This window comes from Uloborus diversus, chromosome 1 (genome assembly GCF_026930045.1).
Source record: "Uloborus diversus isolate 005 chromosome 1, Udiv.v.3.1, whole genome shotgun sequence".
NCBI classification, from domain to species: domain Eukaryota; kingdom Metazoa; phylum Arthropoda; class Arachnida; order Araneae; family Uloboridae; genus Uloborus; species Uloborus diversus.
In genome coordinates, this window is record NC_072731.1 from 199,735,025 (window position 1) to 199,750,295 (window position 15,271).

Below are 15,271 nucleotides of genomic sequence, written 5' to 3' on the forward strand. Positions count from 1 at the left end.
CGTTTAAAAATCGTGCACCAAGCACAACCAAGCTCAAGAATATAGTCATAATTTAAAAAGAAAAAATTTAACTTTTATCAACGTTCTTTTGCTTTTTTTAAATGATGAGAGATTTCGATGCAACATAATCATTCAACGTGCCTGATGCTCGTAGTGAACTTTAATTCAATGAAACTTATAAAATTAAATTTATGAAATGCATTTAGTTTTCAATAGCTGTTTTCTTCAGACCCTGTTCGAAATACATGACTTTGCATATGGGACATCTTAAGCAGTTCCTTTTTAAAGCTCTGTTAAACACATTTACTTAAAACCAGTGCCGTAGTTGGGGGACTGGAAGACACCGTCCTCTGTGTGTGTGTGTGTGTGTGTGTATACATATATGTGTGTATATATTATATATATATGTATGTATGTATGTATTGGATTTGTAAAAATTATGCAAATTGGTTTCAAACCATCTTTTTTTTTTTGGCGAGTGTAAATCATTTCTCTGTGCTTTGCATTTGATTCGCGTGGAAAAGTAGGTCACTTAGGTGCCCCTTTATTTCCCTCAACTTCAGTTTAAGCTCTCTCGGTGTTTTTCTTATGCTAAAGTCGAAGAAAATGTTTCATATGCATGTAATTACTGTTCGTTTTCATGAAGTGTTATCTTAAAAAATATAGTAGGCTTGATAATTTTTAAACATTGCATTTTTCAGTTGTATATATGTCGCGTTTGTGATTATAATGCCAAATTCCCATTAACAGTATAAATTACGCATTTATGTTATAGTACTCAGGGTTCGTACGGGTCATGGAAATCCTGGAAAGTCATGGAAAAAAATTTAGCGAATTTCAAACCTGGAAAAGTCATGGAAAATTGAAATTTTCGTTCAAAGTCATGGAAAATTATTTAAAGTCATGAAAAAATGTCCAGGGCAAAGAAAAAGTAACAATTTCTGTAAGAGCATCAGAAATATTGAGTGATTTAACAGTCTTATATATTAAAACTGGAAAATTGAATGATCCCAAAAACAATTCTGAATTTTGAAATCTCATTACATCCGCTTCTGTAGCAGCCGCTTGTCTTTTTTTGCAATGTGATTTTACTGCTTGGACATCACTCATTTTGCATTTACCATTATTTTCAAGACTTAGTATATTCTGTAGTAGCGGACTTGCACATTCTTTATTTTGCCACGAACACTTAAAAAATGCAATTCAATTGCATCCGAGTTTATTTCCATCAGTCGTAAAAACTTGATTACTAAATTTATCAGAGTTCATCTCAATTTGTTGAAAGTTTTAGAAAATGAAGATCTTTAGTCAGGTGATAAAACACAGAAATAGGGGAATTCTAATACTCTAAAATAGTACTGCCCATCATACGGCCCGCAGAATTAATCCATGCAACCCACTGCTACGTTCAATGTCAGGAATCAAACCCTATGTTCAGGAATTTCTGAAACTACTAATTTATATGCATTTGAAAATGTGCAAATAAATAAGTACATATGAATCAGAAGATTTATTCGCTACTGAATGTTTTTCTTTCTTTTTTTTAAATATAAATATCTGGTTTAGAAACATGAATTTACTAAAGAATGGCTTTTCTTCAATGAACCAAAGTACTGTCAAGCTATGTGTATGCTTAAATGCACTGCTGATGCTAAAAGGCAACCTTTGAAGCAAATTTATTGAAACTTAGTAATGACTCATTCAACTTTTGTCCCATTCATTATCATTTTACCTGTTTATAAAGATTATTAGACATTTAAGCACCGTTATATTTCATTCACTGTAGTTTTACTTAAAGCCCTTAGTTAGTTTTACTAACTTTATTAAAAGTTATATGATGAAGACAAATAAGAATAGTTTAGTTTTTAGATGTACACTGATAATTTTTCACTCACAAGTAAGTGCTTCGATGATATAGAAGCATTCACGTAAAAGTTTCGCTAATGCTCATTTCCCAAAAATTTCCAGTTTGAAATTAAATAGTACTATTCTCTTCATGTAACAAGGTCATGAAATTTTTTTATGAAGTCATGAAAAAGTCTTGGGAAAAGTCATGGAATTTTTTCATCCGAATAGAGTATGAACCCTGAGTACTGTATTTATATGTCTTAATATGATTCATTCAATATCTGAACCTAAAGAATCTGAACCTTGCACCATGTCTGAAATAAGTGCAGTACAAATACCCCACTACCATAGATCAGATCCTAGTTTATGGTTTGTAATGTGCGAAAGTACTTTTGAACTCGCTACTCCAAAGCCCATAACTGATTCGAAAACAAAATACAATTACGTAGTTGCACATATTTCCTCCTGATACAGCTTCTTTAATAAGAGATGTATTAATGAAACCAGATAAAACCGTTCCTTATTCGCATATTAAGAAAGAACTTATAAATTGGTCTGGGGAATCATCCCAATAGGAAATTCGAAAGTTACTTTCAGGGGAAGAATTAGGCTCTCGCAGACCGTCTGAATTGCTACAGAATATGAAACGTCGCGCCGAAACTTTGAATGTAGCTGAAAATTATTTTTGCAGCGTTTGCCATCTTCAGTCCAAACAATTTTAGCTGCCGTTTCCGAACTTACTTTAGACAAAGCTGCAGAAATTGCCGATAGGATCAAAGAAGTTTCACCATCTTCCACGGAGACTTTTGCAGTGTCTAATAAAAGTGAACCAACGCTTGAGACTAAATTTCTTCGCGAAATTGAAAAGTTAAATAGAAGAATTGATCGTCTTTCCTATTTTCGCGGTCGTTCGTCCAATCGCAGAAACAATGGGTTTCGCGAAAGGAGTGTCTCTCGTAAACGTGATTTTTCTATTGTTGGTATCATAGACGCTTTGGAGACAAATGTAGAGAAGAAAAATGCGTGAAACCTTGCAAGTGGCAGGGAAACGAAACGAGCAAGGAATAGCGGGGACTTGCTCTTTGCCTAAGGAATCACGTCGCCTGTTCATTCGTGACCAGACAACAAATATATCTTTTCTGATTGACACAAGATCGGACGCCAGTTTAATTCCTGCTAATATCTACTAGAAACGGAATGCTACACAACAAACCCTTATGGCAGCAAATTCTTCCAACATTAATGTTTTTTTTTCAGAAAACCTTATCGCTGAATCTGAATTTAAGACGAAACTTTTTATGGACTTTCCTGATTGCAGATGTTAGTTCACCTATTCTTGGAGCAGATTCCCTCCATTATTTTGAATTGGTGCCAGATCTCCGCAATAAGTGTCTGAGAGATACGAAAACAAAATTGCAATCAGCGGCCGAATTAAAGATTCGAAACTACATTCGGTTCAAATTTCTGTTTCTGGGGATACAGAATATCATAAACTGTTGCAAGAATTTCCTGCTATTACCATATTAACTAATCCACATCAAACAGTAAAACACAATACTGTTCACCACGTAATAACAAAAGGTCCTCCCGTAGTAGCAAAACCTCGAAGGTTAGCTCCAGATCGTCTTAAAATTGCTAAGCAAGAATTTCAAAATATGATGCATCTAGGACATATAAGACCTTCGAAAAGCAACTACGCTTCGCCACTTAACGTGGTTCCTAAGAAAGGAACTTTAGAGTGGAGACCAGTTGGTGATTTTAGATCTCTAAACTCTCAAACAATAAAAGATAAATATCCCATCCCTTGTGTTGCGGATTTTACAGCTGAATTACACGGAACAAAAATTTTTAGTCGAATTGACTTAATAAAAGCGTACCACCAAATTCCTATTCATCCGGACGATATTCACAAAACTGCAATTTGTACTCCTTTCGGCCTATTTGAAAGTACAGTGATGCAATTCGGCCTCTGTAACACGAGTGCTACATTTCAACGTTTTTCAGACGAAATTACTCGAGGATTACCAGGATTTACGCCTTCGTTGATGATATACTAATAGCATCTAAAAATCCCGAAGAGCATCACCAACATTTGAAAAACGTATTTTCAAAATTAGATGAATACGGTCTCTGTATTAACGTACAAAAGTGCATATTTGGTGTGTCAACTATAGACTTCTTAGGATTCAATCTTTCGGAAAACGGAATAAAACCTCTACCCGATCAAGTACATTGTATCCAAAATTTTCCAAAACCAGATACCTTAACCCAGTTGCGTAGATTTTTAGGTATGTTCAACTTTTACCGATGTTTTATACCCAAAGCTGCGCATATACTTGCTCCTATAGTACAACTTTTAGAAGGACATACAAATAAAAAGAAATCTCATTCCAAGGTTCGCAAAGCGGCAGAACAACTTAAATGGAATGAAGAAGCAGAAAAAGCCTTTATTGACGCGAAAAACGCGATTGCTAAAGCCACTCTTTTGAGACATCCCATTCCAGGAGCTTATATGTAGACGCCTCAGAGGTTGCTATAGGCGGAACCTTATCTCAACAATCGCATGAACTGTGGGAACCAATACCTTTTTTCTCAATGAAACTAAACAAAAGTCAACAAAAATGGTCAACCTATGACAGGGAACTGTTCGCAATTTACTCTGCTATTAAAAAATCCAAACACATGTTAGAGGGCAGAATTTTTGTAATATATACAGACCAAAAGCCACTTACTCATGTTTTTAAACAAAATCCAGATAAATGTTCCCCAAGACAATTACGCCATTTGGATTTCATTTCGCAGTACTCCACAGACATTCGGCATGTGAAAGATTCAGAAAATGTGGTATCAGATACACTCTCGCGAATCGAAGTTGAGTCGATTACGAAAGCTGCAAATTTATATTTTAAAGAATTTGCAAATGCACAGAAAAGTGATCCAGAAACTCAAAAATTTCTCGAAGACAATACATCTTCTTTAAAATTGGAGTTCAAACCATGCCAAACTGCGGACTGCAATTTACTTTGTGATACTTCAACAGGTGTTCCACGTGCATTCGTTCCTGTTTCCTTTCGTAAACTAATATTTGATCATCTGCATAACATGGCACATCCAGGAATCGCAGCTTCAACCAAGCTCATCTGTGCGCGATATGTATGGCCTAATATGAAGTGCCAAATTAAGCAGTGGGTGCAGTGCTGTGAATCATGCCAAAAATCAAAAGTACACAGGCACAACAAAATGCCTCTAGGTACATTTTCTCTTCCTGATGCCAGATTCTCGCACATTCATGTAGATATCGTGAGTCCCTTGCCACCATCTGACGGTAAAACATACATTCTCACTACGATTGACCGCTTTTCCAAATGGCCAGAAGCAGTACCCATATCTGACATTAAAGCACTAACCGTATGCCGTGAAATATTCAACACTTGGATCTCTCGTTTCGGATGTCCATCGATAATAACTTCTGATCAAGGACCCCAGTTTCGCTCTTCAATGTTCACTGAATTTACTCGCTTACTGGGCACTCAAAAGATCCGAACAACTAGTTATCATCCAATTGCAAATGGACTTGTCGAACGCTTCCACCGGCATATAAAGTCTGCTTTAAAAGCTCATGAAAATACTGACAGATGGTCAGAACTAATACCCGTAATTCTTCTGGGTATCCGAACAGCCATTAAGGAAGATTTGCAACCTTCTTGTGCAGAACTGGTTTACGGCACAACTTTACGTCTTCCTTGTGACATAATCGACCCTACAGTCTCTTCTGCATGTGACACGGGTTTCGTAACTGATCTTCGTGACAGAATGAGACAGCTGAATCCTATTGCGACATCTGCACATTGCACCGATCAGTATTACATCCATCCGTTGCTAAAGTCATCTTCGCATATTTTTCTAAGAGTTGATCATGTGAAACCACCTTTTCATCAACCATATACTGTTCCTCATAAAGTGTTGAGCAAAACGGAGAAAACAATTACAAAAGACATCAATGGTCGACGCACAACAGTTTCTCTTGACCTCGTTTTTCCGGCTCATATAATTCCGGAAACTGTCCATTTTCCACTTCCAGCAACTACAAAACTAAAAACTATAAATAAAACACCTACGAACGAACCTGCAACATATGTCACCAGATACGGAAGACGAGTACATTTTCGAAAAAACTTAGCAACTTATATAACCTAATATATCTTCTTTTCACTGCAAAATATTAGTTTTTGTATATATATATCAATATCAAATTTTCAATTATTTTGTATATATATATATATATCTTATGTTTTCTTTAACAATATAAAATGACTTCCAGTGTTGATTCTCAAAAAAAAAAAAAAAAAATCGTTCCTTTGGGTTAGCAACCCTCAGTCACTGGGGGGATACTCTGTGGGAAACCCATAAATTCATCAGATCAGTTCATGCAAAAAGAGAAATCCCAATTGTACAACTATGGAAACCCCAACTGCGCAATCACTTGAACTCCCACAAGGCTAACTGAGAATCAGCACTGGCAGTCAGAAAAAGATTGTCTCTGGAAGAGTGAACGTGGAAATATGTGTATTAAACGCTGACAAACTAAAACCGAGTTATGTAGTGAATATACCACCTCTGACATAACCACCACCATTACAGTTTCAATTCCATATTTTGAGTGCTTCGGATGTAACGCTTAAATTATACTCCCAATTTTTAGCTCTGTTGAAATTGGAAGACTATGTATGTATGTATGAAAACTATTGTCGTAAAATGATAAATAAAATTTGAGCATTTCAGGTGACTACGGGAGGGGACGGGGCACTGTTTGACGTCCTTGCTGTCAAAACCATGATCCTAAATTCTAATGCTTATGAGGAATACTTAAAATGATTTAGAACTACATATTTTAGTATAATTTAGTATATCAATTTACCGTCGATCGGCATAGCTATCTCGTCATGTCTTGGTGTTTTCATTGTGAATGTTAAAGCCGTATGCACGAGCAGGGACTGTTTTAGCTTAGCAAAACTCTTCAGTCTGCCAAGTTGCTGGTTGATGTGGCAGTGAATAAAGGTTCGTGATGTCAGTTGTCCTTTTTTCCACCTTTCAACTAGACGCTTTATATTGCTATACGTAAGTTTAGAGTAAGTCTAGGGAATATTCATAGTGCTTTTCCTACTATTGCGTACTATTATAACGTAACGCCTTGCAATTGGCAACTACCATGCTTGTTCAGTGTCCACCCAGTTTTGGAGTAAATTGTTGCTACAAAGTGGGTGATTTACGTCGGGAGCTCTACTGTTCCTGAATTCCGTTTGTAACTCCCTCACTGAGCGAATTTGATTTTCATGAGCTGTAATATCGATTGCATGTCGTTGAGGACTATGACTACAGTGGCCGCCGCTTACATGAATCACGTTTGTTCTGAGCAGTTTTGATTCCATAAAGTGACTGATTCAATAAAGCGGCTGATTCAATAAAGCGACTAATTCAATAAAGCTGGATTTTGTTCTGTTTTTGACGATTTGATTCAAAACGGTTGATTCAATTTTCCCGGCGTTCACGGTACTAGTAGCATAATTATGCAATGTGAATGGTCCACGAGCCGTGCTCGCAAAACGTTTTAGAGAGGTAGTAATTGCTCGAGTGAGACCTCCTTCGAAGAACATATGTTGGAGCTGTTAACAGTAGAAAGTTCTCTTTGCCTATTAGTCACTTGGTGGCTTAAATCTTAAATCAGTGGTGTAAGTTGGTGTTTTTTCTCCCTCAGCCCTGCAGCTGCACTCTGCGTGGGAGGAGTGTCGCGAGGGGGCGATGCAACGCAAGCGGCAGCTGGAGGGGATGCTTGCGGACGGACGGGGCTTCGACGAACGACGCAGAGAAGTTGAGGGATGGCTCAACAGGTTGCAGGGGCGGCTGGAGAGGATGCCGCCCGTTGGCCAGACCCTCGACATCCTCGAAGCGCAACTCAAAGAGCAAAAGGTAAGGCCGAAAAAAAATTTTTTTTTTTTTGGTGGTGCCCTTTTGATTTCTCTTTTTGAAATAGGGTGAGATTTTACTTACTGTAGGAGTACATTTTTGATTCTAGATCAGCGTATAAAATTAACCATATGTACACCTTGCATGTCATTAATTCATAAGCGTGCTATTATTTTGAAGGGGAAAGAAAGTGTTAACTGTACAACAGTTAAATATTTCGCGGAAACAATATGTACACGGGAAATAAATTGCGCTAATTACTTTTGATTCTTCTGGAACTTTCTTCTAGCACTACTAATTCCAGAACTTGGTAGTAGGCTTTGTAAAAATACCTGCCTGTTCTTCCTTTTGAATATGCAGGGTCAGTTCGCATGATACGTTTGGGATGCGATTGCGCTAGTTTAGAATTATCAATAACGCTGACGTGCTTTAGTTCAACGCATTTCCAGTTACTTTGAACTAATTCATTTAAAAAGCGGTCAACCTTAATATCAGAGCACTCTCGCCAGAGTCCATCAATACATTTTAAATGGTGGAATCATTTTCATAACAGTAAAATGGGATGAAGTGGAAAATGCAACAATGTCGCTGTAAGTTCTCAGATTTTTTGACCTGAGATTCAATTTAATGGACGAATACAAGGGAGAGGCGAAGTTATTGATTGCCCCCCCCCCCCCACCTCCATCCCATTGCACTGGCAATTTTTCCGAATTGAAGTTCTGAAACGCAAGCGTAAGCCATCTTTGATGACGTTAAGAAAAGGAATGGTGCTCGAAACTCCCTCCTGAAAACTTTTTAAAATTGGCAACTCCGCGGTTCCGCAAAGAAGTTATTTTGCTCCGCATTTCCCGGCTGAACATTTTCAAGCTTATATTTTTAAGCCCCGGCACACAAAGGAAGGTGGTTATAAGTCTGACGTGTCTGTGTATCTGTGTGTCTATTTATGGCACTCTAGTGCCTAAATGGATGGGCCGATTTTTGAAAAAAAAAATGTTCTAAAGAAGAGTTGATCGAGAATCTTCTTAGCTAGGTTGCATCTTTGGATGGGATTAGTTAACGAAAATATTAATTAAAAACCTCTGAAAGGTTTTTTCACAATTTTTGCAGTGAAAACATAGATAATTTTTTTTAAATTGAATACTAAAATAAAGAGATTTTTTTTCCCGCGTCTGATAGAATGAGAACTTCTATGTTTCATAGAATTCGAATTAAAACGTTTTTGTTAAAGCAGGTTTTAATAAGCCTTTATTCACACGATTGATAACCGAATTCATTGTTGGCCGACAAGGAAATAAAATTCAATGATGTAAATTTTTTATCTGTTGTCAGTTTCTATTTAATAGCAAATAAAATACTTGACATTGATTTTTAATAATATAAGCCTTTTAAAAGGATTTTAAATTTTCCCTCTTTATTCTACAATTGCGACTCAGACGGAGGTTTTTAAAATTTTTAATTTTATCGTTGCTTGAGTTTTTATCATGTCAAACATGTAAACATGGGAAAGTAAAGATGCTTATACTCAAAGATTGAAATAGTGTTTGAAGCTGTTTTATTAATTTAAAAACAATTATTTCTATTCTAGTGCTTTAAATGATTATTAAAGCTCTGAAACAATTTTAGATAAGTGGTTTTAGTCATTTTTATTGATTTTTTACACAAAACACCAAACTGCTCCGCAAATTTTCAAATTGCTTCTCAAAACCACCACAGATGCTCCTCAAATTGTTCCTACAAGATTGGCAACCCTGAGTTAAGGCAAAAGAGATGAGAAAGCTTAGATTTCATATTTATTTTTAAAAATACAGTTGAACTCTCTTAATACAATCACGTTTAATACGAAATCACGGCTAAAGCGGAGATTTTGTGCGTTAAGTTTGGTTTGCTATTAAAAATTTCACGTATAATACGTAAATTAAATTGAAAGTCTCGGCTAAGACGAACAAAAATTTCTGACCTCTGTACTTAAAATGTTCGGGGTTGAATATTGTAATTTTCTTTTTCAGAAATTATTCATCGGTTAGTTAGGCAGTAGAAGTCCCAATGTGTAAAGAGAAGAAAATATTAAATATTTTATATAGAAAATAAAGCCCGTACATTTGTTTACATGTGGACAACATATTCCGCGGTTGTCGATTATCATATTTCTTTTTTAGTATTTTCCAAAAACATTCATTTATAAGAAATGAGTGATTAATTTTCTAAATGTACTAATAGTTAGATTACAATGTGTGAATTTGTAGTAATGGTTTTTAAATATAAGTAAGTATTTCTTCGTTTTTTCACAGTATCACTCATTTACGGTTTTTACGAATAACGACTAATACGAACAAATTCGTTGATTTTTGACATTTCGTATTAACCGAGTTCAACTGTATGCTTCAAATTCTTATTTTCTTCATGATGTGAAAATCTATCATTAAAATTAGAAATCTCACGTCGAAGATATCTGTCAAACATTTCGGAAGTCCTGACGATCCGCGAGTATATTTTTCCGATGTTCTGTTTACCAGAGAGTAAATGTTTATATCAAGCTGGTAAAAGATGTAAACCATCCATCACTTTTCTTCCGGTGAAAAGTTCTGTATTATATTTTTAAGAGGAAAAAAAAACTGAAATCTTAGCTAGAGAACATTTATCTGCTTTCCTGCCGTCAAAGTTTTGGAACTCGAAGTGCTTCTCTTGCGGGTATTTTGATTTAATAACCCCGCTTGGATATTTATTACGATATCTGTAATAAATTTCGCATCGAGGGTTTATAGATTTGTGATTTATAATATAAATATATTTTTTAAAACTGGTTGAGATATTATAATAAAAATAAACGGCGAGGGTTTTACAAAACCTCGATGCTATGCCGAGAGTGTATTCAAGCTAAATAATCAATATTTTTGTTTCGAATCTCAACTAAAGAGTGACTAGGAAATGTTAAAAAAAAAAAAAGAAAAAAACTGTTAGAAACTGTTAATTCCTAACAGAAATTTTTTTAGAAGAACGAATGCAAAACTCGAATCATATAGGTTATAGGATTTTTCTTTTCGTTTCTTTCTCTCTCTCTCTCTTTTTTTTTTTTAAATCAAGCCTGTAGCAACGCCTTTCCTATCAGTTGCGGCTCTTGGAAACGGGCCTTGGTTCCCATGGTCTCCTTATCGACTGCTGAATAAGGTTTAAAAGAATAAGAGAAATTGATCACTAAAAGTTGGTACAAAATTAAATTTTTGTTTCATGATGAGAATTATAAAACACTAGATTCTTTTAATCCTTTCTGGTAAGCACAAAACACCACCCCGAGCAAATTTTATTTCTAAATGAGAACATAAAATGCCTACTATCGCAACGTCGTTTTTATGCTTGTTAATAGCATGAATTAAGTCGCTTTGGCCATGCGCTACGGCAAATATGAAATATAACTGTTCATTTTAAAATATATTTTTGTGTGTTTGTTATATTAGGTACTTCAGGCAGAGGTGGGCCAGTGGAAGGGCTCTGTAGAAGGTGTGACTAGAACCGCACACAAGATCGCAGCGGACTGCCCCCACGACGATGCCAACAGACTAAGAGCCATCGCCGATCGCATCAATCAACGATACACAGAGCTTGCCATCAGGTTGGTATCTCTGAGTTGTGATCACTACCTAAGTGTTGTGACGCAATTAATCGTTTTAGCCAAAAACCTTCGATAAGCTCTAAGTAATTACAGAAAATTTTCCTTTTTTCCATTCAGTGTGCAAAGTCGAGGCAAGGCGCTTTTAAATGCTCTGAACAGTCTTCAACAGCTGGACAAGGCACTTGACCGCTTCCTCGCTTGGCTTTCTGAAACTGAATCTGCCCTAGAACTGCTGGAGGCTGAAGAAGAGAAGTATGGACCACGGGATGACTTCCATCGGACCAACCATGGATATCAAGATCAGATCCGAGTGAGTAGCTTTGTGGAAGAGTGAATATCAGTTTCACAATCTAAGTTTTATTATTGCTTGTTGAGAAATCAATTTTTTACGCTTTTCATCTTCCCGCCTGAACTCATGTGGAAAGTTTCTACTCCAACAGCTTTTCAGCTGGATTAATGCATATGGGGCGTTGCGCATGCGAAGGGCGAACTTAGTAAATAGTTTTTTCCCCTTCGCCATCCGAACCGAGACAGTTCAGTAAATCCACAAGTAAGTTTGTCACGAATGGATTTTTTTTTTAGCGGCTCTCATCTCCTTGCCATGTTGCGACACTTATTTTTCCTATGAATGAGAAGACCAAAGACTCTTGTCCTAACTTTTACATCGGAATCATTTGACTAAACCCAAAAGCTTCCAGCTTTTACTTTAGGTGGATACTCAGTACGTCTTTCCAACCACCGATCCCATCAGCCTGAGTTCTGAGCAGAAATATCTATTCGTTATTTGCACCGCTCTACTCTCGATGTACACTCCTGTTTGTGAAAATTGCAACACCATGAAGGAAGCATCATAGTTGAATGAAATTTAATACACAGTTGAGTGGTAATGGTACAAATAAATGATTACATTTTTGAACCAAACAAACAATAAAATGAGATAGAAATTAGTATTTTGTGTGGCCACCACGCGCCGCAATAAGAGCTGCTACACGACTCGGCATGGAGTGAAATAAAGTTTGAATATCTGCCTGCGAAAGAGTATTCCATATTGTTTTCATGCGCCACCAAAGTTCGTCTGTCGAAGCAACAGGACGAGGATCACGAGCGAGATGCTGCACCGCCGCCCAACGAAATCCCACACATGTTCAATCGGTGACATATCCGGGGAATATGCAGGCTAGTGATGGGCATAATCGAGATCTTTTGATAATCGAGATCTCGGGAATCGAGTACTTCTGATAATCGAGTGATTGATAATCGAGATCTTTTCAAGTCGATCACTCGAGTGATCAGGGGCGGCATTTCAACATTTCATTTGGGGGGTCGAGTTTTTTAAACATAAATTTTCTCAATGTGAAATAAAATGCGAGTACATTTTTTTTAAAGTAAGGTCATTAAAGAAATTCAAATTTTAATATCCACACTTTTAATTTATTTTATAGTCAGCTATAACAGAAAAGATCTTGATACTACCGTTTCTAAAGTAAATTTTTAATGCACGATTTTTGGAATCCAGAAGAAGAGGAAATCTTGGTATTATATTCCGTCAATATATACAGCGGCACGCTCTTGGCAGTATAGCTGAAGATGAAAGTCTCGCTTGTCCCATCATGCACAAAAAAAAAAAAAAAAAAAAAAAAAAGAAAAAATCTCTAACCTTCTGAGATACGAAAATGATCTTTCCCAGTTAGCTGAGTTGATTGGAATCGGTGAAAAAATAATTGAAGCTACAAAGTTATGTTAGAAAACGCATCTTTAAAATTTTTCTCTTTAAAAAAAAACCATGCAAGTTTAAAATTTGTGCTCTAATCTTCATTTTTCATCATTGAAGTACACTGGCTCTTCGCAAAACAATTCTTTTTGCTTCGTTCAACAACTTTTACTTGTAACTGAAATATTTTATTTATCTCGTTCAATAACCTGCACATATAATATTGAACTTAGATTTATCACTAAATCTTGCGTTCATTTCATTAGAAACTGAATGAATCTATTATTTGATACAAAATATTGAGTCAATCATTTGACTTTGCATAATCATGTGGATTTTTGTCACTTTTTTATTTATTTATTTTTTAATATCTCCAATAAATCCAAATTAACAAGAAGCTCTTAATAGGAGCTCGATCAAGAGTTCTAGCTTTAACTTTTGAAGACCATTTTGTACCTCATCCTGCAAAAGTATCTGTTGATGCACGAATTTTTTTTCAAAAATAGCGTGTCTTTTGTAAAAAGTTTCCATGAAAGTATACAATGTATTGAACTGCTCAAATATGCTTTTTAACAGGAGGAATCAATGTTCACTCACTAACTGAACGTACAGGATGATTATAATTAAAGTTCCACTTTCAAAACGCTGTAAAAATAAAACTACTGGTCAAAATGACATCAAATTTGAACGGAATATTATCGAAGACGGGGGGAAAGGTATGACAGAAGAAAAATAAATAGTTGGAATTTTTAGCAATAGATGGCGCTGTAAGCATCATAATTTAATTAAATCGGTTTTTAATTGTCCTGAGGCCAAAAACCGCAGAAAAAGCATCAGTAAAAATCAAATCGGTCTTTAATTTTTGTGAGACTGGCACAAAAGATGTTCAATATGCTGTCCCCCTCTTCTTTTCTGTAACAAGTTGAAATCGAGAAACAGCATGTTCCACAACTAATTGACGTGTTTCCGGGGTCAAGTTTAGAATGTGTTGCGCAATGCGTGCCTTCAGCTCAGCAAAATTTGCAATCGGAGCATTGAACACAACAGCTTTCAGATAGCCCCATAGCCAGAAGTCATGCGGGATAAGATCAGGTGATCGGGACGGCTAGGCTGTAGGAAAATGGCAACTTCAATGAGTAGTGCGCATGACAGGTGTTTTGATTTACATATTTTGACACCAGCAGAGCCATCTATTGCTAAAAATTCCAGCTGTTTATTTTTTTCTGCCATTCGTTTTCCCCCTTCTTCGCTAATATTCCGTTGAAGTTTGACGTCATTCTGACCAGTGGCTTTATTTTTACAGCGTTTTGAAAGTGGAACTTTAATTATAATCACCCTGTATATTTAAAATATGAGCGCAACAATGAACTCAAAATACCAAGAAACTTCTCGTAAAAATCGGACCAGTCACACTGCACTGCCCTTTCACATTGGAAGCAGAAGCATCATCTTAACACTGCACTTACAAGTATGAGGCACAGACTTAGATAAAATGAAAAGCTTTCTGCAAACACAAATCCTAACTGGAAAATTTTCTGCAAATAATTATTTTGCCTAACTCACAATTCAATAAAAAAACTAAATTTATATTCAGATATGAAAGAGACAAAAAAAAGTGCTTTAAATCATTTATTATTATTATTTTTTTTTTACAATAACATATAGCTTGCTTATTTTTTACCAACTGAAGAAAACTGCCAAAACCATTATATTTTTTACACATGTGCTTTAAAACGCTTTTGGAGAAAGGCTTTAGCAGAACTAAACTGGGATTTTCTTAAAAACTCCCTTTATAAAAAAAAAAAAAAAAAAACAATTTTTTTTTTGAATCAATGTTAGCAGTTTGAAAAAAAATTTCTGCAGAGCCAAAAATTTTCTGCGAACACCGTTCGCGCGTTCGTCTATATTATGCAACTCTGATGAGGCATTTAAACCATATGAGGAAATTTCTTCTTTAGTTGAAACAAACTTATTCTCCATCTATTTTTTTATTATGAAAGTTCTGAAAATGATTCATGAATTTCAAAGTTTTTATCCAAATAGCGAAAAACACTTGCTCGTGGCTGGACAGCTCTCCAGTTTCATCAACTTTTACTAAAGATCATCTGCAGATTTTTTTTTTTTTTAACTTCCTATTGCAT

The 15,271-nt window shown here is 35.9% G+C and overlaps 1 protein-coding gene across 1 annotated transcript in view; it reads left to right on the forward strand.

The window, feature by feature from the left end:
- Nucleotides 1-15,271, forward strand: part of LOC129234114 (dystrophin-like) — a gene marked incomplete at its 3' end in the record, with an annotated part of 333,560 nt that overhangs the window by 264,146 nt on the left and 54,143 nt on the right. The window contains 3 exon segments of the mRNA XM_054868004.1: nt 7,604-7,815; nt 11,265-11,419; nt 11,537-11,729. Of these exon segments, the coding sequence (XP_054723979.1) occupies nt 7,604-7,815; nt 11,265-11,419; nt 11,537-11,729 (560 nt within the window).